The 25,413-nt window shown below is 52.8% G+C and overlaps 1 protein-coding gene across 1 annotated transcript; it reads right to left on the bottom strand.

Annotated features, from left to right (window-relative positions):
• On the bottom strand, positions 1-12,862 carry AGT (angiotensinogen). The gene is made up of 5 exons (XM_061198748.1): positions 12,648-12,862; positions 7,108-7,975; positions 3,158-3,425; positions 1,351-1,495; positions 1-683 (listed from the first exon to the last, which is right to left on the bottom strand). Exons 2-5 carry the CDS (start codon positions 7,934-7,936, stop codon positions 492-494), a joined length of 1,434 nt encoding a protein of 477 aa, XP_061054731.1. The 5' UTR covers positions 7,937-7,975; positions 12,648-12,862; the 3' UTR covers positions 1-491.
• Between the last annotated feature and the right edge of the window lie 12,551 nt (positions 12,863-25,413).

Raw genomic sequence — 25,413 nt, 5'->3', positions numbered from 1 at the left:
ACATTTATTAATAACACAGGGATAGTCAGCCATGGGATTACAGTCTAACGTACATTCAGACGCGTGTGTTTTTTTTCGTCATGTGTTTTTCAAAAACCACAAGTATCAGGGGAAAGAAAAACTGAGAAACCCGGAGAAAGGAACGCATCGTGGACCACTTGCAGGTCATCGTCACACTCAATAAGCCAAAGGTGAGCCTGGGGCTACGAGAAAGGGATGTTTTAATTTTAAAGCCCGATTTCTGTCCTCGGTGAAAAAGGACACCATTTTCGGGTTCACAGACAAGCTGGTGTGTTCAGGCTCCTTCAGGAGCAGTGGCCTGTACAGAGCACGGCTCGTGGCCCTGCATCCCCCCAGCCGCCCGAGAAGGATGCGCGTCGCACACGGCGCGCGTTTCCCAGGAGCAGCGGCCGCTCCCGGCCCCCGGTGGACTCCGTGGAAGAGAACGGGGGCGGGCGGTGACACCGGCGGTGACGCACGGGCGGCGGGCCTCACGCGGCGCTCAGCGGGTTGGACACGCGGCCCAGGAAGTGCAGGGCGGCCGAGTCTCGCTCCAAGACAGCCAACAGGAATGGGCTGTTCAGGGTCACCTCCAAGACCTCGGGCCCAGCGGGCTGCGGTGCGGACTCCGTGGGCTGCTCTCCCTCGTCTGCTTTCAGCTCAAAGAGAACGCTGTTCAGCACCTGCAAAGCAGCGAGGCTGGGGGTCGCTCCTGAAGGCCGGGCCCGGGGGAGCACCACTCTCCAGCCTGCCCGCCCTCCCTCGGCCCAACTCACACGATGTGACGGCTCCTCCCCAAAGTGTCCCCCAAACCTGCCCGTCTCCACCTTCCCCTGCTGTCCCGGGCGGGTGCTTCTCTCTGTGAACTCAGCGCAGAGGGCTCCGGGCCCACGACTGTGAGCCGCCCGGCCTCCCCTCCCTCCCAGCGTGCACACGTTTCTCGGTTGCGGGCGTCCGTCGCCCCCTGTGCCCCTGGACCGTCCGTCTACTGCTAAGTGCGTCCCTGAAGCCGGGAGCTGTGTGGCGGGGCCAGCAGCCGGCCTAGAGGCACTACTCCCCGGGTCCCGGTCCCCACCCTGCTGTAGGATCTGGGGAGGACCCGAGGCTGGGCCAGGCGGGACAGAGCCCAGAACGCGTGGTGGGGAGAGGTTTGCCGCTCTCCAGCTGTCCCTGGAAAGCCCCAGAGAGCTCTGGTCTCTTCTCTGCCACCCTGGGCCCCCAGCCGCCCGGCCATGCGCTCCTCTCTCTCCTCCTGCCGCCCGGGCCGCCTCTGTGTCCCTCCCGCCCGTGCCTCCCAACTCCGGGAACAGACAGAGCCCACGTCAGGCACAGACCCTGGTGGCACGGTACCTTTCCAACTCTGAGGTTGGCATCGCTGATTTTGCCCAGGTTCGCCTCGGCGCCCAGCAGGGTGGGCAGCTTGGTCTGGGCAAGCAGGTCCTGCAGGTCGTAGGACCCTTTCAGTGTCAGCTGGGGCACGGTCAGGCGGATGGCCCTGGGGAGATGACACATGGTTACCAAGCTCCCGCTATGAAGCCCCAGGCCACACCGGACTCACGGAAGACCTGGGAAGCTGGGTGGCATGTGTCCCCGAAGGAGGGGGCATTTACCACCCTCACCCAGCTAGGGTGTCTCGGGAAAATTTTCAGCAACAAATGCAACAAAAAAAACCCTTCATTTTCTTTGAAATTCTGTGGGAGGGATGTACAGTATTTAACAACGGTGCTCTCTGGGGGTTGATGTGAATAGTTGTCTATTCTTTTTTCTACTTTTTTAGGTTGACTGCATTGAAAGCGTACTTGGTTAATTTTAAAACGCTGTCCTCTAAAATAACGCGTCGTGTCTCACTGACTACCTTTCAGTGGTGAGCTCCCCGTGGGAGGGGGAGAAGGTACAGTGTCAGCCTCTGTGCCGGGCATGTCACTTATGTCAAGTCAGTTCACCTCCATGTACTACCTCTGCCTTCCTTGGGCACCCCTGAGAGCCCATAGATGTTTCCAGCGATGCCCCAAACCCTTACAGGGTTGACAGTACACCCATGTCCAGAGCACCACTATTGACAACAGCCAAAAGGTGGAAGTGACCCAGGTGTACATCAGCGGATGGATGGGTGAACAGATCGTGGCAGATCCCACAACGGAATACTCTCCAGCCTCAGAGAGGAACGACATTCTGACACATGATACAACATGCATGAGCCTTGAGGACGTTATGCCCAGTGAAATAAGCCCAACACAAAAGGACAAATACTATATGATACCACTTATAGGAGGTACACAGCGGAGTCAAATTCATAGAGACAAAGTAGAAGGGTGGTCGCCAGGGGCTGCGGGGAGGGGAAATGAGTTGTTAGTGATTAATGCGGACAGAGTTTCAGTTTGGGAAGATGAAAAGTTTCTGGAGACTGATGGTTGGTAGCACAAAAATACGAAGGTATTGATGCCACAGAGATACACACTAAAAAATGGCTCGGGTGGTAAATTCTATGTTATGTGTTTACCACAATTGTTAAAAAATGACTTCAAAAGAGTTGACCTCAGGAGGTCCTCTGTGCCCCTTGGTGCCTGTCTCAGAACAGAGTTCCGGACCCGCTGCTCTGGGCCTGATATGTAAGCAAGTGTAATGCCCCAGTGGAGGGGAATTACTTTATTCCCGTCACAGTAGGAAAGAGGAGCAGATGAGCCAGGCAGCAAACTAGGGGAGTCCTGGAGTCGAGCAGCACCCCGAGAAGCCCCCCTGCTCCCAGGGCTGTTGAAGGGGTCCCAGTGCTGCTGGAAAGTCAGTCCCCCGGAAGCTGTTGGAATGCAGCGGATCACACACGGCCGAGGTCCCCTCTCAGAGGGCATGTGGACCGTGGGCCTCCCAGCCCTGTGGGTAAACGGAAGCACAGGGCAAAGCGGGCCCCCTCGTCCCCTACCTCTCCTGCCCCCAGAGAGAGAAGACAAATCAAGAGCTGGGTCCACGGACGGAGGGGGCACTGCTGGGTGGAGGGTGCTCAGGCGCCATCGCCACCCTACCCGCTGGGCGCCCAGGGCTCGGCCCACACCGCGCCCACGCCCGCCCGTGCCCCCCACTGCCCGGGCAGAGCCGTCCGTGCAGCTCCCCGCTCTCCAGGGGCGCAGCCCAGGAGGGTCCAAGCAGTCTCCCGGAGCCGTACCGGGGAGAGAGATTCTTCATCCAGGTCAGGAAGTTGTGCTGGAAGGTGACGGCCTCCACCTGCCGCAGGTCGGGGGTGCGGTGCGGCTGGATGAGCAGCAGGCAGGCGTTGGCGCTGAGGGGCACGCGGGTCACGGAGAGGTTGTTCTGGGTGTCGCTCCAGTAGTGGAAGGTGCCGATGCCCGAGAGCATGGGGACCGACACTGAGGTGGTGTTGTCCACCCAGAACTCCTGGAGCCCCGGCAGCAGGGAGAACCCCTTCATCTTTCCTGGGGACCCGGCAGGAGACAGGAAGGGAAGAGTCGGGAGAGGGAAGGCTGGGTGCAGGGCTGGGCCGCAGACCCCTTCCCCTTCCCCCCTCCCCTCCCTTCCCCTCCCCTCCCCTCCCCTCCCCTTCCCTTTCCCTCCCCCTCCCCCTCCCCTCCCCTCCCCCTCCCCTCCCCTCCCCTCCCCCTCCCCTCCCCTCCCCTCCCCTCCCCTCCCCCTCCCCTCCCCTCCCCCTCCCCCATCCCCTCCCCTCCCCTCCCCTCCCCTCCCCTCCCCTCCCCCTCCCCTCCCCCTCCCCTCCCCTCCCCCTCCCCTCCCCTCCCCTCCCCCTCCCCTCCCCTCCCCCTCCCCTCCCCTCCCCCTCCCCTCCCCTCCCCTCCCCCTCCCCTCCCCTCCCCTCCCCTCCCCTCCCCTCCCCTCCCCTCCCCTCCCCTCCCCCTCCCCTTCCCCTCCCCTCCCCCCCCCTTTCCCCTCCCCCTTCCCCTCCCCTTCCCCTCCCCCTTCCCCTCTCCCTCCCCCTGCCCTCCCCCTCCCCTCCCCTTCCCCTCTCCCTCCCCTCCCCCTCCCCTTTCTCCTCCCCTCCCCCTCCCTCTGCCCTCCCCCCTCCCCTCCCCCTCCCCTTCCCCTCCCCTCCCCCTCCCCTTCCCCTCCCCCTTTCCCTCCCCCCTTTCCCTCCCCCCTCCCTGACAAAGCATCACCCCTGCCCCAGCCCCAGTCTGCTCTGCACTTTCCTGGCCCCCGAAGTTCACGAGCCCCAGGACCCACGACCATCAATTCTTCCTCCTGCAAAATCCACCACCTGCCAGTGTTGAAGGCATAGTCCACGCCAGGCCCCAACCTGAGGCCCACAAAGGAAACCAGCTCGAGCACTAATAACCAGGTAAACTCAGACCCAGAGCTGCCCTGGCCCCAAGCCTGGGCTCTGCCATGCTCACTTTAAAAAACAAACAACAAACCAGAAGAACCACTTTATTTCTTAGAGCCGTTTTAGGTTCACGGCAAAATTGCAAGAAAAGTGCAGGTCTTTCCCGTATGTCCCCTACTCCCCCCTCCCCAGCACACAGCCCGCTACTGCCAGCATCCCCGCTAGACGGTACGTTGGGTAACACTGAGGAACCGAAGTGGCCACATCGTCGTCACCCAGAGTTCCAGAGTTCACACAATTCACGCCTGGCGCTGGACGTTTTACAGGTTTGGACAAACGCTCAATGGCGTGTCCACCGTTATACTAGCGTACAGAATAGTTGCACGTTTCTCGGTACTGCTTGCTGCTAGGGACAGACAGACGATCCAGTGACCAGTGGATGTGAGCGGAAGTGCTACGTGCTACCTCTGTGCTGCGCCCTGAGGGGGGGTGAGCCCTCCCTTTCCCCTCCCACCCCCAGGGGCGGGCTGTGGCATGGGGGTGGCGGAGCTGAGCTGCCAGCCGGCTCAGCTGTTGTTGAGCAGCTTGCTGAAGGCGCTGGCACCCGGGGGCACACCAGCGTATCCCTCCCTCTGCAGTCCTCCCAGCCCCTTGAACGACCCATTGTGTGGGTGTTCCTGGGAGAACAAGGTGAGGTTGAGAGATGAGCCCATCACAGTGGCCCCGGGGCACCTGGCACTTGGAGGTCTGAGCAGAGGTGACTTAAATGAGTCTGGGGTCCCTTCTTATTGAGTCCGAGGTCTCCAAGGAGAGATGGGGGAGGGAGCTGGGGGCAGGGAGCCTGGGTCTTGTGAGAAGGGAGTGGCCAGGGCACCCAGCCTCTGCCCTGTCCTCCATCCTCGGAGCCCTGTGTCTACAGACAAGGTCGGCTTCCGGGAGGGCTGCGCACGAGGAGCTGCAGTGTCCGTCCTCTGGCTCCCCAGGGGACCTCCACGCTGGCCCACAGACCTGGCAGGAGGCTGGTTAGTGTATAGGGAAAGAAGGACTAAATTTTTTCCACCAACAAGCTAAAAGGGAAAGAAGGATGCTGCCTCCAAAAAGATTTGGGAGTCAGAAACGAGGGTGGCTGCCCGCTACTCTCTGCTCCACTGAAGAACACAGCACCCTGTCCTCATCCAGAGATTAAGGACGTCTCGCCAGGTTAGGAGAACTGGTGTGGCCCTTTCTGGCGCCAGTGGCTCTCTGGCTCTGCCTCTTGGGGGGCAGCCCTTTCGCACTGAGCTCTCCTCCCAGGCTCCTCTTAGGGACGGCGGGCCGAGCTCACAGGCCCCCTCCACCCTCCACGGGGTGCGGCCGCCCCTGGCTGCGTGGCCCCTGCCTGGACTCTGCTCCCGGGACCTGTCAGCGCGGGGACCTGGGCCCTCCTGGGGTTAGCGCCTTCCCCCTGCTCCCAAAGGCAGGCTGGAGGCCTTTTCTTTGCAGATTTTCAGCCTTCCAGGGTATTGTCAGAGTAAGAAAAGGACCGCGCTCTGTTCAGCCTTCCCCTGTCCCCACGGCCCTGCCCTCCGACCGCCTGCTTTCTTGTCTCTCGGCTCTGCTAGTTGCCCGTCCTGATGGCACCTCACTTGCAGCCTCCTCAGCCTACCCCTCCGTTCACAGAGCCGAGACCTCAGGGCCTGTTCCCAGGAGAGTTTGCCGGGCAATTGCACAACCTTCCAACGACTCACCTGGCCTCTGGTCCCCGCAGTGCGGGCCAGGGATGACCTCTGAGCAGAACGCCTGCCCCTCAGCTCCCAGACTCCCACAGCTCCAAACTCCCAGCATCACATCCAAAGTCTCAAAATCTGGCCCTGACCCATCTTTGTGGCCTTGCCTAACACTGGTCCCATTCTCTCCTTCTGAGCTCAGGCCAAACAAAGCCACTCCTGTTCTGGTTCCTCGCCCTGACCTTGGCAGCCTTGCGCCACTTCCCAGGCCTTCCCTCTGTCCTCTCCCAGGTGACGCCCCTCGCCAAGTGCGCTGAGCCCCGGGCCACCTTCCCAGCGCGCCTTACCTGCAGCTCTGGGGCTGAGGCACTGGCCCGCGGGATCCAGCTTTCTGGTAAACCACAGTCAGCAAGCTGGGGTCGGGGCCTGTGCGGCCTCCCTGCTTGTCCCCTCTGAGGCGCCAGCTCAGAGTCTTGCAAGTACTACATCCTCAACGATTGTTTTTGAATGAATGAACAACTTGTGTCCTAGGGATTTTTTTTGGTAATAACCTCTCCCAATATGAAAGTGATGTAAGCAAACTGGTTATTTTTGCATGGGACAGTGACCTTCTCAAGGACGAGAACCCTTGATCTTCTCAACAGACAGGAACCCGTCCCTTCTGAGCGTGGAGCTGGGCCACAGGGCCACGAGACGTGAGTTTGGAACCCGGGACCCCCGCTTGTGGCTCTACCATCGGGAGCGGTCCCTTTGTTTCTCTGAGTCTGTTTCCTCACTGGTAAACAAAGGCAATCACACCTCTCACCGCATCACGAGGGGACTCATTGATGAAAGTAAAAGGATGCAGTGCAGGAGCTGCACATAGTAGGGCAGCAGCGGGGGAGGCGGATGCTCGGCCAGTGCCCATCCAAGGAGCCCAGTAGGGCAGCCACTTCGTCCTCCGTGAGGGTGGCCCCAGGTACTTCTCCACATCTGCCACCCTGCCCCTCTCCAGGCCCAGCCCTGCTCAGCTGAACTGAGACGTCGGACATTAAATCCGTACAGACAAAGAACTGCCACCCTCCTGCACCGGCCAGGGGCAGAGCCCCCCCACCCCCCGAGGGCTGGCCTTACCTTGGAAGTGGACGTAAGCGTTGAAGAGCAGGGTGCTGTCTGGGCTGACCCCTGTCAGGGGCCTGCCCATCTCCCACCCCGTCACAGCCTGCATGAACCTGTTGATCTTCTCAGCGGCAAGATCTGGGTCCGTGGACAAGTCTAGCGAGCGGGAGAGGGTGACAGGGGTGATGGAAGACAGGCCCTGCACGAATGGCTGCTTCAGGCGCAGGCCAGGGGCCGTGAACAGCCCGACCACCGTGGACAGGAGCAGCCTGGCCCGGCTGCCGGCCCCGCCCTGGGCCACCAGGAGGCCCTGGATGGTCTGCAGGGCGGACAGGACCTTGTGACCATCCAGCCGGGAGGTGCAGCCCTGATCCTCCCCCGGGACGCCCAGGAACGCCTGTAGTCTGCTGGCTGTGGGGTCCAAGGCCCCCAGGTAGAAAGAGGTCAGGGTGCCAAAGAGAGCCACCGGGGAGAGTACAGCCCCGCTGGCCGTGCTCCGTGTCTCGCTCAGCATCCTGTACATGTGGAAGCCCATGAAGTTGAGCAACATCCCCACGTTCACGGCCCGCAGCCGGTCTTCGGCCTCCAGCTTCTGGGTGGCTCGAACCAGCTGTTCACGCAGGGCCTGCTCATCCACAGCGGACGACTTGGCCTGAATCGGGACGGGTGTGAAGGTCGGGTCTGGGGGCGACTCCGCACTGGGTTTCTCCAGCTGGTCACAGCTGCTCTTGCTGTAAACAAGGAGGTGGAAGGGGTGTATATACACCCGGTCTGCAGTGGCCAGGCGAGCCCAGGCCAAGAGGCAAAGGACGGAGGCCCCCAGGCTCAGGCCAGCAGGAGCCATCTCTGACGGGGTGCTCGCTTCTGCGGACCCTGAAATATTCTGTGAAGGGTGAAAGAGGATTACTGAATGCCCTCTAGCAACAATCCCTACAACCAGTCGGCACAGGAGAAATCCATCCATGTCTTACAGATGTCAGAAAGGAAGTGGTTCAGAGCTCTGTGGAAAATATCTATGTATATGATCCAGGTGCACACTGCACTGTCACGGGCTGAGTTGTGCTTTCGCGGGGTTTTATTTTGGGGTTGGGTTTGGGTTTTGTTTAAATTTTAGAGTGGTGAGGATGCCTGAATATGAAGACATTTGTAGATTTTAAAGAAAAAATATGAAATGGTTCATTAAGTCAAGTAAAAAATGTAAACAAATGTTTTCACAAAATATTGCAAGCATTTTTCTTCAAGAATATGTGAGTGGCTTATATTATTTTTACCTTGTGCTAATTAGTGATATGATGCTTTGGTCAATAATTACATGTTTAACAAAAGAGTAATATGGAAACATTTTAACTTATTTTTAAAGGAACACTTTGAGTAAAAATGTATCATGATTTTATGCAAAAAATTAAAAATTCATATGTTAAAGTTGATGGAAGAAATGTTTACATGTTGAGGTATGGGGAAGTCATTCTGGCTTATCCAAAATGGAGGTGGGTGGCCACTGCAGATGTGCTTTCAGACATGTTCCTGCATCACTGAGAACTTGAAATTTCTGAACTCTATCAGACTCAAGGACACTACCAGCCATTCTCAAAATAATATCAGCTAGCAGCTGCCAGCTGCAACGTTATGGTCTCAGGGTCTCCCCTTGTAACTATGCAACCTTTTGGACCCCAACCAATCCTTGCTAAACAAACACCCTTACTTCTTGCCAGTTCCAATCCTAATTCTTGACAAACAGCTTATGTAATTTTGCAGTTTTTGCCTTTACAAGCCTCCTCTATTTTGTTGTCTGGTGGAACCCAATTCACGTGCTTCCTGTATCCGTGTCTCCCTGCTATAGTCCTCAGTTTGGCTCAAATCAAAGAGTTTTCTATTCCTAATATAGATTGTTTATTGATTGTTTTCGTCAACAAAGTCCTGACCCCCAGTGCCTCAAAGTGTGACTGTATTTAGGGACTTCCCTGGTGGTCCAGTGGTTAAGAATCCGACTCTCAGTGCAGGGGACGCGGGTTCGATCCCTGGTCAGGGAACTAAGATCCTACGTGCTGCGGGGCAACTAAGCCCACGCGCCGTGACTAGAGAGAAGCCCGCTTGCCGCAACAAAAGATCCCACGTGCCACAACTCAGACCCGACGTGGCCAAAACAAAAAAATAAAAATAAATAAATATTAAAAAAAATTTTTTTTTAAGTGACTATATTTGGAGACAGAGTCTTTAAAGAGGTAATGTAGGTTAAATGAGGCCATCAGGGTGGCCCTAATCCAATCTGACTGGTGTCCTTATACGAAGAGGAGATTAAAACACAGACAGAGGGAGGACCGCTCGAAAATACAAGGAGAAGACGGCCAGGAGACCGACCGCCTGCAGGCCAAGGAGAGAGGCCTCAGAAGAAGCCACCCCTGCCAACACCCTGATCTCGGACTTCCAGCCTCCAGAATCATGAGAAAATAGATTTCCATTGTTTAAGACCCCAGCGTGTGGTACTTGTGGCAGCCCACGGCACTAAAATGCCCACACGGTTATGGCTATCAGTTTTCCCCAGAGAACAAAACGTGGGGCAGACAGCAGGTCTCTGTGGGCCTCCAAGCCCCAGGGTAGGTGGTAAACCAGCTTGGAGTACAAGACTAACACACACAGAGGTTTTTCCTGTGTTATAAATCAGCCTGGCAAGAACAATCCAGCTGTGTAGTATCCCCTGGGGAACGTTCCCCTCATTTCCCAGCTATGGTGCATAATCTAAGAATGGAGATCTCATATTTGTTTTGTACGTGACGGTTCACAAAAGCCCTTTCCCATAGATTATGCTATCTAACCGTTACACGATTGCGTAAGGAAGGAATTGTTTCCCTCCTTTGCAGACACACGAAGGGCAGTTCTAAGATGTGGAGAAATGTTCCCAAGGTCATACAGCAAGGATGTAACAGACATCCGATTCCAACCTACTTTACTCTCCCCCGGTGCTCAAGGGACTCACCCGGGAAGCCTTAGAAACTATGAAGCCCTGGGCCTCACCACCAGACATGCTAACTAAGGGGCCCTGGGGAGGGGTCTGGGAAGGGGTTTTTAGTCTCCCAGGGGTCTTAACATGCAGCTGGGACTAAGCACCATGGGCTCAGCCTGGGGAAGCCCAGGCATCCCTCACCTGTGTCAACCCCACACCAGCTCCCTCTTCCCTGCTAGTGGAATCCCCGAGGAGCTCTGTCACCCTACCAAGCCCCACCCACCAACAGCCGGATTTCACTGGTCTGTGTCGCGTTCTCCCAGGCGACACGGATGTGCCGCAATGGTTTCAAACCTCTCCCTAGACACGGGTCACCCGGGACGGGCGGGACCGTCTCCAGCACCCTTTTGGCTCAAGAGCCCTGCGATTCTGTCCCAGCCTCACCTCTGGCCAAGAGCACGGGAGCGGGCCGAACCCCTGGGAGAGGAAGCTCCTGGGCCAGCTCTGCTCGTTTATTCTGCGATGGTTCTCACTGAGAAGATGCATGCTGCCTGTACGGCTTCATTCATTCCTAGCCATTTTTACATGGCACCTCCCTCATTGTTCTGAAGGGGTGTGCTGGACCACCAGGCTACCTCTCAGCCTCCGCATCCTTCCCCATCCTCCCCCTGCCCTCCCAGAGCTGGCCTGGGCCTCCTTGGAGTTGTGGGACGTCACCACAGCCTCCAGGTCACCTTGAGGCCTGGACGGTTCCTGCACACCCATGCACGGCCGGTCAGCGTGCTTTCCTCCCCCAGGCGTGCTGACTGCAACTAGCTTCCACACGTTGTGTGCTCGCCCTGCTCTAGGCGCCGAGTTGCCAAGGGAACTTTGACCTCCGGTCTCAGCCCCTGCCTCCCCTCCTTCCAAGGCATTTGACACAACCCACTGTTCTCACGAGGAACCACACGACACGGAAACAAGGGACAGAAGATTCTCCCCTCTTTATAGGGCTTCCTGTTACGCGGGCCTAAGTTGCCAGCTGATGTCTCGTGTAAAAGGATGTAAAAGGCCACAGCAAGTCAAGTCGCCGGGGAAACCGCTGGGGCCCGAGCGTGGAGCACTCCTTCAGTGACAGGCCTGAGGGTCCCGGGTAGGGGACCAGGCAGGTAATCGCACCCCCTTGCTGGCTTCCTGGAGGCACAGCATCGTTTCAGGTGATTTCCGAGGCTGTTGCTGGCACTCACTTGTGGTCCGTGGCTGCAGCCCCGGTTCTAAGTCGGCACCCGGCCGGCCTGGCCAGACGCCCTCTCCTTGGGTTCCATTCTCTTCCACCCACCCATCCTTGGCCTCCCCCTTCACCAGCCCCTCCTCCTAGGCTTCCCTACTTCTCAGGGCCCTGTGTGTAAGGATAACAGTGAGGACGGCTGCTAAGGCATATATAAGGAGGATCACCGTTCTAGTGATTTCAAGGATCAAGTCCTCCAGCCCTCACAGCAGCCCTACCTTCCTGCCCACACCTCGCCGCCGCCAAATTTCATGCTGCGACTGGCCCCGACACGCCTGGCACTCTGAACTCACGCCCCCTGCCCTCCTTTCCCTTCCCCATGGCACTGGTCACCTGCAACACTCTGTATCACTAAGTTATTCTTTTACTTCTGTTTAGCGTGTACTGCCACGCTAAACAATGAATGCAAATCCCACAGGAGTGAGATTCTTGCTCTGTTTTCTTCACTGATGTGTCCCACATTCCCCAAAATGTGCCAGCAAGTACTCAACAAGTAGTGGCTAAATGAATGGGTTAGTGCTGTTTTGCAGAGGAACAGAGAGGTTCAGAGACTTGCTCAAGGTCACACAGCCAGTAAGAGACAGATCTAGTATTCAAACCCAGAGCCCCTGACTCCACAGTCCACACGCTTAAGCACTAATCTATACTACTCATGAGCCAAAATAATAAGACCGTGTCTTTTTCATTTATTCTAAAGTTTAGGAAGCACTTTCAGGATGTATTAGCACTCTTAATTTATAGCAAGTCCCTGAGCAAGGGAGGACAGGCGTTGCCATTGGTTCCATTTTATAGATGAGCAAACCAAGGCTCAGGGAGCCCGGGACCAGAGCCAGCACTGCCTCAACAGAGCTGCAGGAGACAAGGCCACCGCTCCCCGAGCCCTGCACGGACGCAGCCCCGGGCTCACTGAGCCTGCCCTTCCCCCCAGCTCCACTGCCTGCACAAGCCTTGCTGCCCCTCTGGCCAGAAGAGGACCCAGTGGACTGCTGACCACGGTGAGTCTTCTCCCAGGCCAGCCCCGCAGGACCCAGCCCCGCTCAGAGGGAGAGGCCAGCCTGCCTGCCGCTGAGGGGAGCAGGTCCCCTGGTGAGACCCAGGGTGGGCTCAGAGGAAGGACAGCCCAGGCCTGGGGGAAGAGACAGCCTCAGCGTATTCAGTGGTAACGTCCGCTGCAGCCCAGGTCACCACTGGCCCCTGGCGCCTGGGTCCTGGATGCTGTTTAGCCGTGGCCTTCCGGCAGCTCTTCCCCTGCCCCCAGCAGAGCCCCCAGCTTTCCTCCCACAGCGGACAGGCCCCCCGGCCGGAGAGAGCTGGGGAGGGGGAGGTGCGGGGAAGGCTCCCGCTTACCTTCTGCTCTCGTCCCCAAGGCAGGGGTGGCCTCTTCCTCTGGCTGGGCCGCTGAGGCCCTATTTATGTCTGAAGGGTGGGGACCGTGCCGCTCCGAGGCTGCCCTGTGCTCAGGCTTGGGGGAGGCGTTGCATCACGGCGCCGGGCCGTGGGGGTGGGGGCCTCAGGCAGCTGCCCGACTAGAGGGACGGACGCCAGGCCAGGCGACTCTCACGCTGGGCCTCCGTCCAGGAAGCCAGGGAGATCGATGCACGCTGTTGCCTCCGACAGACCGAGCCGGTACACGGTCGAGTTACACATTTACTGAAGTTCTCCCGAGCAGAGGCTGCTGTTATGGGACACAGGAGTGTCCCATGTGGTGGTGTGATGCGTCTCGGCCCCCAGATGTGATGGCCCGAGGCCAGCCGCCCAAGCCTTGGGCCGGAGTCCCCTTGGGGTGTGCTTCTGAGAGGCCCCAAGGATGTGCGGGCTCATGGGCGCAGCGGGAAGGGGAAAGCCCCGCTCAGGTGGCCTGGGGGTGGCCTGACGGCCACCAACGACGGCCTAGAGCGGCCCAGCCGTTGTCCAAATAGCCACTGGGGGCCCACTCCACGCGAGGACCTCTGACAGGCGTGGAGAGAAACACACAACCAAGAAAAAGCATCTTCTAGAAGCTTGTGATTTATCTGGGGAGACCATTAGACACTCACTAGGCTCAGACAGATGGGAAGGTGCCCACAAAATGCTTTCAGATTGTGAGACACATCAATCCCTTAAAGCTGGGGAAGGTCTCAGGGTTCTCCCTGTCACTTGAGTCAAACCTTGAAGGATAAATAAGTTGGACTTGGAGGTTAACGAAGCGCTTTTCAAGGGTAGAGACAGATATGACAGTAACAGAGGTGGGGAAGCATGGGGCTTGTCTGGGGGTCACCAGCCAGCCCAGGGGCTGGAAGCGGGGGGCAGTGATGGCAGCAAAACTGCCGCTGCTCCTGGGCTGCCCCCCCGGGGATGGCGAGAATCCCCCAGACACAGAGTTTCAGGCTAAACTCTGCAGGAACTGGAGTTGACACACAAGATGCCAGCCTGGGTCTGGGCCATGTAAAGTGAGTGACAGGGAAGGAAGGATGCTGCTTAGAGCCCGAAGACCACTTCGGAGGGTAGAGGCGACGCCCGGAGAGGGAGGGATTGAAGACCTCTAAGCAAAGCGTGGGGCATGATGCTGGACTTCTTCAAAAAATTCACTCTAACAGCGATACCGTCATAGGAGGGCTGGAGGAAAGATGAAGAAGGCACAGGCATCACGTTTCCAAGCTCAGGCTACTGAGAGAAGGATGAAACCAATAACCCCCGAGAGGGACACGGGAGGTACAAGAGCTCTGGGGAAGGACTGCGCAGAGTTTGAGTCTGGATGGGTTTCTTTTGAGGTGTCTATCGGAACCCAGTGCTGAGCACTTGGGGAGACGGTTCTGACGCTCCAGAGGGCGGTCCAGGCTGGGGACACAGATGCGGGAGACAAGTACACAACCAGCACATAATCCAAGGCCAGTGGGAGGTGTTTTACCCAGGGAGAGTCAAAGTGAGGAGAGGAGCTGCGAGGGAAATCCAGGGGGAGAGGGGATGGGATAGGAGTCAGCCAGCCTAGGAGGGGTCCAAGGGGACAGTGCAAGAAGCATGAGGTGGAGTTTCAGAGGCCAGGGGGCAGTTCTGATAAGTGAGGAGTTACGGCCTGAAAGAGGTCTTCTGAGCAGGATGTCATAATGGCTTAGAGTCACTGGTACTGAGATGTGTCCACACAAAGCATTTTTGATCAATCATTGACTAACCCTTTAGCGCTCGTCAAAGGCCAAGAGGAGGTGGGGTGAGGTCATGGGCAAGTTGGAGAGCGGCCTCCGGGAAAGATGAGGGAGGGACCAGGCTGAGATGGTTTGAGAAGACAGTGGAAGGAGAAGTGGGCAGATTGAACTGTGAGCTCCTCTTTTTTTTCTTTTTAGATTTTTTTTTGATGTGGACCATTCTTAAAGTCTTTATTGAATTTGTTACAATATTGCTTCTGTTTGATGTTTTGGTTTTCTTGGCTGCGACGCATGTGGGATCTTAGCTCCCTGACCAGGGATCGAACCCACACCCACTGCACTGGAAGGTGAAGTCTTAACCACTGGACCACCAGGGAAGTCCCGTGAGCTCCTCTTTATTGAAATGTGATAATGAAAGAAGAGGCATTATTCTGTATTCTCAACTCTAAAAGAGAAGAAAGAATTAATATTTATGGAGCAGCTGCTGTATGCCAGGTATATAAATCTTTCAGCATGGCTGCAGTATAAATTTTACTATACCCACCACCTAGGGAGAGAAAACTGAGGTCCAAAGAGGCTCAGCTATTTCCTAAACGTCACCCAGAAAGAATCCAGGTCTGTTTGACCCCAACACCCATTCTTTTCGTACCACTTTTGTTCATTTGCCCAACAACTGTTTATGGAAAACCTATTAGAATACATGCCAAGAATGGAATTCATCTCTGAGGTGACAACTGGAAAAAAATCAGGCACAGTCGCCACCCTCATGAAACCTACAGTTTTGCAAAGTGTCAAAATTAATCCGTAATTGCGTAAATAATGATTTATTTGCAGTTTGGATAAATGTTAGGAAGAAGAGCCGTGTGCAACCTGAGGATAGAACAGGAAGCCTGGTCTAGCCTGTACGGTCAGGGAGAGTCACTTTGAGAAAGGAGAAGGCAGGGCAAGGCCTTGAGGATGAGCGGGAGTGGCCCCGGGAGCAGTGTTGGTGGGGCCCGGACCTGCACTGGCCGGGGTCAACCTGGACCCACGTCTGACAGTCTACGACTCTCGCAGACAGGACGGACCAAGGGACGACATAGTCCTCTGGGCAGGTCTCTGTCCTGCTGGGCTGGGAGCTGCCCCTCACTCCTCTCTCTGCCCTGAGTGACCACAAGCACACTTCTAGCCCTAGGAGTCCCTTATCTACCTGTCAACTCACCTGGCTGCACAGATTTCCCTGCCCTGAGAGAAAGATGCACCCAGCCCAGGGGACGGTCTGGGCTGAGAAAAGTGCTCTCCCGCTGGGCAGCCCACTTGCTCCTCAGGCACTTAGTTTGGGCATTACAGATAAAATTTAAATTGTGCTTGTTGATGTGGCATTGAAATGGGTCTTAGCCCAGCTCTCAAAAGGACCACAAATGTTTCACAAAAATGACGGTATCAAGAGGTGGTGGGAGACATCTGGTATCTAGACAAATCATAATGCACATGTTTTTTATTAAACTAGTGAATTTGGGGGAGGGGCCCTGAACCCCAAATATGTGTATAACTAGGTTTTACTGCATCATCTCAAAATGGCCCAACAGCAGTGGGAAAACTGAGCTGTGAAGAGTTGAATCTTGGGACCACAGAATTAGAAGGGGCCTCTCGACAGTGCCACCCTTAGATCCCACAAGCCACGCTCCAGGGCACCTTCCTCTAAATGTTCTAAGCTCTCTGGTGCCTGGGACCGACAGGGTGGCAGGACCATGACCTGTGTGGCCCCTGGTCCCTGTTTCTCCCCTTCAGTGCACTCATCCCCCAAGTGGCACCAGGGGTTGACCAGATGTCCAAGTAGCTCCAGGACTCTTGCCTATGGAGTATCCCAGTTCTAGGAAGGCTGTCTACTAACGGGATCACTCTTGCTGCCTGGCACAAGGTTTCCTTCACTGTATGTGTGTAGCAGGATGTGGGGGGCGTGTGTGTGTACATGTGTGGTGTGTGTACATATGAGTGGTGCGTGGATATGGTGTGACGTGTGTGTATACGTTTGGGTGTGGGTGGGGTGTGGTATGTGACGGTCTGTGTGTGTGGCGTGGTACGTGATGTGTGTGGTGGGGGGTGTGTGTATGCGGTGTATGTACGTGTATGGTGTAGTGTGGTGTGTGTATATATGTGTGTGGTGGGGTGTGTGTGTATGCGGTGTATGTACATGTATGGTGTGGTATGGTGTGTGTATGTATGTGTGTGGTGTTTGTATGTGTGTGTTGTGTTGTGTATACGTATGTGTGTGGTGCTTGTATGTTTTTGTGTGTATGTACGTGTGCAGTAGGGTGTGTGTGTGTGGTGTGGTGTGTGTAGTGGTGGGGAGCTGGGCATATTGACTGGTGTTTGCCCATACCGTGTCTCTTCTGTGCACACGTCGCCTCCCTGGGTCACTGACCCAGAATTTTGGCTCCTGGCCTCTTCCCCAGCCTTCTCTGTCGGCTGGAGGGGAATAGACACCACGTTGCCCGGTTCCTTCCTCTCTTCTCCAGGCTTCCCCTGGGTCCAGGCTCTGCTGGGCCTGCCCCCTCTATCCATCTTACTGTGTGTGGACTCACTTGTTCCCCAGTTCAAGCCTGGACCAGCTTCTGCCTGTGCTGGGCGGCCACTCCTCTGAGCCCTCAGACCAAAGGCTCTCCTCCGCACCTCTAGCCTCGGCCGTGCCCACCCACCCCCCAGACCCAGGTCACCGCCAGCGGCTTCGGGAGCTTCTGCAAACCCTGCCCTGGTGTAACTCCCCTTGGCGAGGGCCCCCCTCAGCCCTGAGGGAGTCTGCCGCACGATCATACATCTTTTAGTATATTTGAAGCAGCTTCTCAGGGAGCACAACCCATGTCAAAGTTCATTTCAGCCTTGTCATGAGGAGAGAGGCTCTAAGACAAGGCAGAAAATTCTCTCTTGGTAATGATATGTTATTGGGGAAAAATAAGGAAATAACCGTTGTCGGGTTGGACACAATAAAAGGACGTCTGCCTACGTTTTCTGCAGGATTGGTTCAAGGCCCTTAATCAACTTTCAAGGGTGACTATCAGCTGTGTGGGTTTTCTAAGTGAGGCTTTTAAGCTCATTAAAATAAAACAGAAAATTGCTAGAGCATTTTATCAAGAATGTAAATTATCCCTGGAAAGAGCAGCCACTTCCAACACACCACAGATTTTTGACCCAGTCAGATTTAGGACAACTTCTTTCCAATAGGTGTTATTTCTTGTGCTTTCATTCCAGCAGTGGACGTGAGGGACAGTTTATCTGTGGGTCAATAAAGACTTGAATGAAAGTGAGCGCTGGCTGTGGAGGAGGCTTCTCTCAGAGTCGGACCGTGGACCCAGCCACGGATACAGTCGGCAGATGCGGTGACATACTGGTCAGAAGGTGCCCCCCAGGCTGACGACATTCACGTCTATGTGGGTCAAATCTATTCTGTGGTTGTGAGATGAAGCTTGATCTAAACCAGAACCCCCGCCTTCCCAGCTCCTGACCAACCAGCTAGTCACGGGACAGACACACACAGACGCCTGCTGTGAAGTAAAACAGAGCCAAACCAGGAGAGAAGGAGGTGCTTTATTTGTATATGGGAGGCAATCCTGCTTGGAACCAGCTAGCACGAGGGAAGGAAACAAGGAGGGGTCAACACAGGAACCGGGTTTCCATTTTTGCGTCTAGAAAAAAACTGTTTCACAGAGGATCTGTTTCTGCCTGGATCAGACTGTTTTACCATGAACGTGCCTTTTGCAAGACACGTGGCCACTAAACTCATCATTTACTGGAAACAGAGGATGGGGAGGAGCTCGCTGTCCTACATCCAAGGTTTTCCGTTTATGACAAGGACAGTTTCCACTCCTCCTGAGTTCTCATTGCTGCTCTCTTGCATCAGGAGAGCTGGGGCAGACCAGAGGGCTCTGCATTTGTAACATGGGCTCTTTAGGGGAAAGTCCACTTCTTTCTAATAAAGAACACTCACATACAAAGAGTTTTCTCAGTTGGCTCAAATGAGCTTCAGATTTCTGGTAAATAAAACAAAATAGTCCCGGCTCCCCCATTTCCCCAGGAGGAACCTGCTCCCCGTGTAGCCCTCTTAGACCTCTCAGGATGCTCCGGGCCGTGCCCTGCAGACTGCTGCAGGCAGCCTTTGTCTGGCGGAAGTGTGGCTGCCACTTCGGACACAGCAAACCACGGAGTGGAGAAGATGGTGATTTGGGATAATGAGATCTGGGAAATTTTGTGATTGGACCATGTTTCAGGAGTTATAGCCACACTGATGGCTTTTCTTGGTCGCCAATTACAGTTTCATAAATAAGAAGTGGGTTGTTTGTCCCTATCAATTTTAACATGAGGTGATACAGTTAGTGAATTCAGTTGCATGTTCTTTTGAAAAGTAGTAATAAAGTTTTTTTTTTTTTTAATTGGAGTATAGTTGTTTTACAATGTTGTGTTAGTTTCTACTGTACAGCGATGTGGAGTTCCCTGTGCTATACAGTGGGTTCTCATTAGTTATCTGTTTTATACATATTAGTGTATACATGTCAATCTCAATCTCCCAATTCATCCCACCACAACCACCCCCCACTTTCCCCTCTTGGTGTCCATACGTTTGTTCTCTACACCTGTGTCTCTATTTCTGCCTTGCAAAGCGGTTCACCTGTACCATTTTTCTAGATTCCACATATATGCATTCATATACGATATTTGTTTTTCTCTTTCTGACTTACTTCACTCTGTATGACAGTCTCTATGTCCATCCACGTCTCTACAAATGACCCAATTTCGTTCCTTTTTATGGCTGAGTAATATTCCATTGTATATATGTACCACATCTTCTTTATCCATTCGTCTGTTGATGGACATTTAGGTTGCTTCCATGACCTGGCTATTGTAAATAGTGCTTGGCATAAACTTTATTACCACTTTTCAGAGAAAACCATAATTCAAAAAAACACATGCACCCCAAAAACACATTCTCCCCCTACACCTTTCTCCTTTGTCCACATCCATGTAGAAATTGAGAAAAGTAAATACTTGCTTTCTTAGCCTCCTCTGTAACGATTAGTGGCCAAATAAAAGAGTTCTGGACAGTGGGACATAAACAGAAATCTGTTGAGGGCTTCTGGAAGTGCTTTTGCTTTCCTTTTATTAGCAATGTCACTGGTTCAGACTCTACCCCTTCTTCCTCCCTCAAATGTTGATGTAATGTCTGGAGACAGAGTAGCCATCTTGCAGCCATGAAACAACAAATGTAAGGACCAAAGGCCAACAAGTCAAGAATGATTGGGTGGAGCGACGGAAAAAACCTGGACTTTTGATTGACATATAGAGCTGCTACGCTAGTACCAACAGCTGCCCGTCTCTAACCTCTACTTGTCTGGACCCAACTAGTGGCATTTTTAGACGGTTATGTGCAGCTGAAAACATCCCTAAAAAATACAACTTTACCTCCCACCCAGAGGCCAGAAGAGCATTCTTTTAAAATTCAACTCCATTGAGTATAGTATATTTCCTGTCAAATTTCAGCCTCTTTGTAATGGGTTTTCTGTTTCATATTTGTTTCAGTTGGTTTTAATTTTAAGGGAGCATGCAAAGTATAATGAAGTGTAGCAATTTCCCAATTAAGTTCAGAACTTAATCTGCTATGCCCAGATGAGGTTAATGACTCTAAACCTTGAATGAATAACAAGGTAAGTGTCATACCTTGCTTTGCTATTAGTTTTTATTTTATCATATAATTAACCCTGTGATGAGGGTCTGGACAGTCGTTCTGCCTTCACTTTCAATAAGGTGGGAATATGGTTACCTTCCCTATATCCATTCCCAGGAGGTTTATGGTTCTTAATTTAGCACTGCAGGGTGTTGAGGTCTTCTAAGAAAACTAGGTATGACTCTGATGATGCACACATTGTTGGTGTACAGTCTTCTAATAACAGCTGCCATCCTGAATGACTGGGTGAAAAGAAACCATTTCTAATGTGTATTCCAGGACCTCCCTATTTATAGTAGTCTATGGTCAATCTTGGCAAGGAAAGGATACTTCTATAAAACAAATAGAATGAACATCTATTCCAGGGATTGGCAAACTATAGCCCACGGGCCATATCTGGACCATGTGTAAATAAAGTTTTATTGGAACACAACCATGCTCAGTAGTTTTCATACAGTCTATGGCTGCTTTCAGGCTACAACAGCAGACTTGAATGGTTGTCACAGAGAACGTATGACCTGCAAAGCCTAAAATATTTATTACCTGGCCCTTTACAGAAAAAACTCGCTGACCCCTAACCTATTCTGTTAATTCAGATTGCCAGTGACAGAGGCAATAAATCTAGACTTGTATATTCTCTCCTTTTATTTAAAAATTAGCATTGTAAACATGTACTGTATTTACAGCACTTATTTCATGTATAATTTAATTATTTCATTCCTACATGAAGGGATGACTACTCAGGGAATTCTGAATATAATGACACACACACAAATTAGATAACATATTTTATTCAACTCATAATGAATATGACAGGTAGAAATAGTCTACACAGTCTATCCACAGACAATGGCTAAAACCGCACGTTACACACTTTGTCACCAACTGAAAATTGATTTTAAAAAATAAAAAATTGATTTTAAAAAATTTAAGCCTTGGACACTGGATTTGACCATGGTGGGGTGGGAAACAAAGAAAAACAAAAGGAAATTTTGTATCTGGCCATAAAATAAAACTTTCAGTGGCAGAAGTTATAATCAGGAAAATTTGATAAGGACAAAAGCTAATTGATTAATCAGCTCTTCATTATAAATTCTAAGTGGAAAAGAATTTATCCTAATGAAAAGTACTTTTGAGAAATCAAAATGGAAAATGTTTCATTAATTAATTTTAGAAAAATAAAAATGATTTAACCAAGTATATAGAAATTGATTAAGGAATTAAATTGGCTTAATGGATTTTATTCCAGAAAATACAGTTTTCAAGGAAAATTCATCAGGAGTCATATAAAAGTGCATACAATATTCTTATTTAAAATGGCGAGACTTCCCTTGTGGCACAGTGGTTAAGAATCTGACTGCCAATACAGGGGACACGGGTTTGAGCCCTGGTCCGGGAAGATCCCACATGCCGCGGAGCAACTAAGCCCGTGAGCCACAACTACTGAGCCCGCGTGCCACAACTACTGAAGCCCACGTGCCTAGAGCCCGTGCTCCGCAGCAAGAGAAGCCACCGCAATGAGAAGCCCCCTCGCCGCAACTAGAGAAAGCCTGCGTGCAGCAACGAAGACCCAACGCAGCCAAAAATAAATAAATAAATAAATTTATAAAAAAATATAATAAAATGGCACATTCTCAGTTATCCTGTTTGTTTTGTGGGTGCCTCCTTAGCTCAGGAATGGCCCTGGACAGGCCTGGGGAGACATTTCTGTGTCAGTAGAGTGAGGTGCTGTGAAAGCAGATACAGAAAGTACTATTACTAAATCCATTTCTCCATTCAGACTCTCTTGCCCTTATACTACTGCAAGCAAGGTGGCTGAACTCCGGGTGTTTGCTTTGGCACTCACGCAGCTGGGAAAAGTCTACAGAGGACAGTTCCACTCACCATTTAATAAGTTTAGATAAGACGTGGCTGTTGAAATGGAAAAATGTTGTCACCCTTTTCCCACTGAAGCGCAGCCTTGTGATGGTAGAAATTCTGTGCTGTGAGCCTGAGATGCTATCTCTTATGAAACCAAGCTCCAGAAATAATATTTATTTAATGATCGGTTTCTCTTCTAGGAAGAACATGGCAGAGAGATTTGGAAAGAGATGTATTAGTGCCTTCCTACTGCAAAGGAGAAGTTGGAGGACTCAGCCTGGGGGAGGCCGTCACTGCGGGTCTGTGGGGAAGGCTGGCGGCCACAGCAGCAGGAAGGGGGGTTCCCAGGCACCGCTGGGCGCCCCCCAACCCCATGCTCCTCCTGCCTGAACATCTGTGTGAGGAGAGCACCCACCACAGTCCCTTTGCTCCTCTTCACCATGAGAGGGCCCAGCTGCCTTACAACTGGTTCAATGGCAGATGGTCAAGCCAACTGGACGTAAGGCTTGGCCTTACATGTCACCCTACCAGCCAAGGTGGGAGAGAGCTTGATTTGGTTTGCACTTACAATATTTTAAAAAGCAAAACCAAACGAAAACAGTGAGTTCGATTGACCACTTACATTACTTTATTATATCCTTAATTAGCAGTAGGATGTCTGATGGGTGAGTAAATCTCTTCTGGCATCCTTTCTAAACATCTTTGTTCCATAATTCAATAAAGAGTCATCTGTGGGTGTTCTTCAAACTGAAAGACTCACAGAGGTCCAGGCGACCCAGGGTCAGCCATCCCATTCTTCCTCCTGTCTTCAGATTTGTCTCCCCTACTCTTCCCACAACAGGGCCTCACTGAGCCCAGCTACCATGTCTCCCCAACACTTGTCTTCCCACCTCACTGTTCCCTTGGATCTCAAAATATTTTCCAAGAAGACACCTGGGCTATCTGAGTAAGGAATAAGGAATTTGGACAAAACACCTGGAAGTCCTCCCTTCTCCTTCTCTCCTAGATGGTCATGTCATGGCATCCTTCTCAAGTCAAGGTTGCCCTCTCCATTGTCTGTACCATGAATGATGAATGGTGGCACTTTCGGGCACCCCAGTGGGCCTTGGAGAGCCTGAAAACCACACCAGTGGTGCCCAGGTATGACCCTGATACCCAGAAAGGACTAGCTCTCCTCCTAAAGATTCTAGACAAGAGGAAAATACAACTCCCCTTAGCTCCCTTCTCCAGACCTTAGTGATCCCCCGTGCCAGGAATTGCTTCTCGTACGTGAACCCAACTGGGCGGTCCCCCAGGCCAGGGCAGAGAGAGCATCTCATAGCACCAACCATCCAAATCGGAAATCTCAGATGTCTTCCCCAGGAGGCAGATATCCAACTGCACTCACTCAGTTATTCCACGATCATAATCTAAAACTATCAATCAACTGTTAATACATATTTACTGAGCACATATAAACAGACCACAGTTACAGAAGAGATTGGAAAACTGAGAGCTAATACTGTATACAGCTTCATGCCATGAAGGGGGAAAACCTAAATGACATGTCACAATTCTCTAGCAAAATCCGCAGAATCAATACAGGCTCAAGAAGAAATAGAAATCCTAAGTGAATAACCGAGGAGGACATAAAAAGTTCAGTCAGAGTTCTACCCCCCAAAAGACACCATGCCTGAGTGGGAAAATGGCAAGTTCTCTCCACTTGTAAGGAACCAACAATTCTCCTCTTCTGTGAATAATTATCGAGCACCTACTCTGTGTAAGATCTTGACCTAGTGCCGGGAGGCATATAATATAGGAAGTTCTCCAGCCTTCAAGGGTCTTACGTCAAGCTGGAGAGGTAATATTCATACACATGAAGATATAACCAGTGAAATATTAGCAACAATAATAAGATACTGCCACTTACCAAGCACTTTTGATGTACTTGACATCTTTACCAAGCACTTTACATCTACTTCTTCATTTCATTCTCCATAACATGGTACACAGAACAAGGGTAGCGTGTACTATTTGCCCTGTAGCTCTTTCAGGGCAGGGATTATTTCTGCTCTTGCATCCTATATTCTTTAATTAAGGTCAGGGAACATACCTGGCACATTTTTGTATTCCCTGCAATCCCCAGCAGAAAAATTCCTATCTCGCAGTTTGTTCTGAGGATTAAATTAGTTAACACAGGCAAGGCTTTGGAACAGAGCCTGGCTTGCAGTGAGTGTAGTTTAAGCCTTAGCTTCTCTCACTCGTGAAAGGTCAGCTGGTGGTGTGGTTCTCAGCCAGCAAGCTGGGGAAAGAGAGGAGGTCCCCACGGAGCTAACCGGTCCAGGCTCACAGCAACGGCAAAGCAGAGGCAGCCTGACCCTCCCCCGACCTGGAGCCCACGGCTTCTGCAATTTCTCCATCAACTACCTTGCAGGGCTCTCACTGCCCTTTGGCTGCCACTTTCCACCCGCTCCCTGGACTTTCACCCACATTCAGCAGGAGCTTGATGATGCCTGCTACCTGTGCTCCTGGGCTGGGTTCCCAACACGCAGCAGACCCTGTGTTAAGGACAGATAAAAGTCTAAAATTCTTCCTGTTGAGAATGGGGAAGAGATTCCCCTCCCATCCCTCTTCTCAGGGCATTTACCTTGGAAAACGCATCACTGTAAATGCTTTCTCTTCTTTCTGAAATGCAAGCATTAAGGGAGATGGTGTCCCATCCTCCAGTTCAGTGGGCACCTGGCTCCAAGTTGCAAAACCACTTCCTGCCATAAAGATGTGAGAGTTTGTTTTTCCTCTGGATGAGGCCAAGTAGCCAACACAGATGGCTCTCCAATTACCAGGTGAAGCTGGGATGAACTCTGTGTGACCAGTGGCGCAGTCAGGCCCCCTCCCGTGAGGACTAGTTACTGTTTATCATGAGAACATACGTGTGATTGGTTGTATCTGCTCATCTGCATAAAAAGTCAAGGTGGCTTCCTGTCTCTGCAGTCCCTTAGCGGAACGCCTGTGATGCCCGTCACCCTCTGGTTTAAATGCTTCTTCAATAATAAAAGTGTTTGCTTTCCCAACTGCTTGGTAGAGAGGCTGTCTGGGTTGGGAGAGAACCCAGACAGCCTCTCTACCAAGCACAGCATCCCATACTGGCACTGCTGGCACTTTGTCCCCAGCAGTGCCCCATAACTCTGCCTCGTGTGTGCCTGGCTCGTCCCGCAGGCCCCCTGACTAGGCCCCCTGCTTCCCCTGCTGCCCCTTCCAGCTGTTACTCACTCAGCTCTCGGTGTAAATCAAATCACATCATATTCCCTCCGGGACTCAAAGTCCCCAAAGGCAGCCATTCCCATGAGCCAGCTGCTGTCTCTCTGTAAGCCTCACCCTGCGCCCGTCCCTGACCTCTGGGCTCCAGCCACGCTGACCGTCTCTGTCCCCTGAACACAGACTCGCAGTGCTGCCCTGTCCC

Source organism: Eubalaena glacialis, chromosome 1 (assembly GCF_028564815.1).
Source record: "Eubalaena glacialis isolate mEubGla1 chromosome 1, mEubGla1.1.hap2.+ XY, whole genome shotgun sequence".
Classification (NCBI taxonomy): domain Eukaryota; kingdom Metazoa; phylum Chordata; class Mammalia; order Artiodactyla; family Balaenidae; genus Eubalaena; species Eubalaena glacialis.
The sequence above is the reverse complement of the archived record's forward strand: the minus strand, read 5'-3'. Positions and strand labels throughout refer to the sequence as shown.

Excerpts from the sequence above, each read along its gene's own strand:
- AGT (XM_061198748.1), bottom strand. The coding sequence starts at position 7,936 with ATGGCTCCTGCTGGCCTGAGCCTGGGGGCCTCCGTCCTTTGCCTCTTG. Across the intron at positions 1,496-3,157 it reads ATGAAGAATCTCTCTCCCCG|GGCCATCCGCCTGACCGTGC; the intron begins GTACGGCTCCGG and ends TCATCTCCCCAG. Across the intron at positions 684-1,350 it reads CCAACCTCAGAGTTGGAAAG|GTGCTGAACAGCGTTCTCTT; the intron begins GTACCGTGCCAC and ends GCTGCTTTGCAG.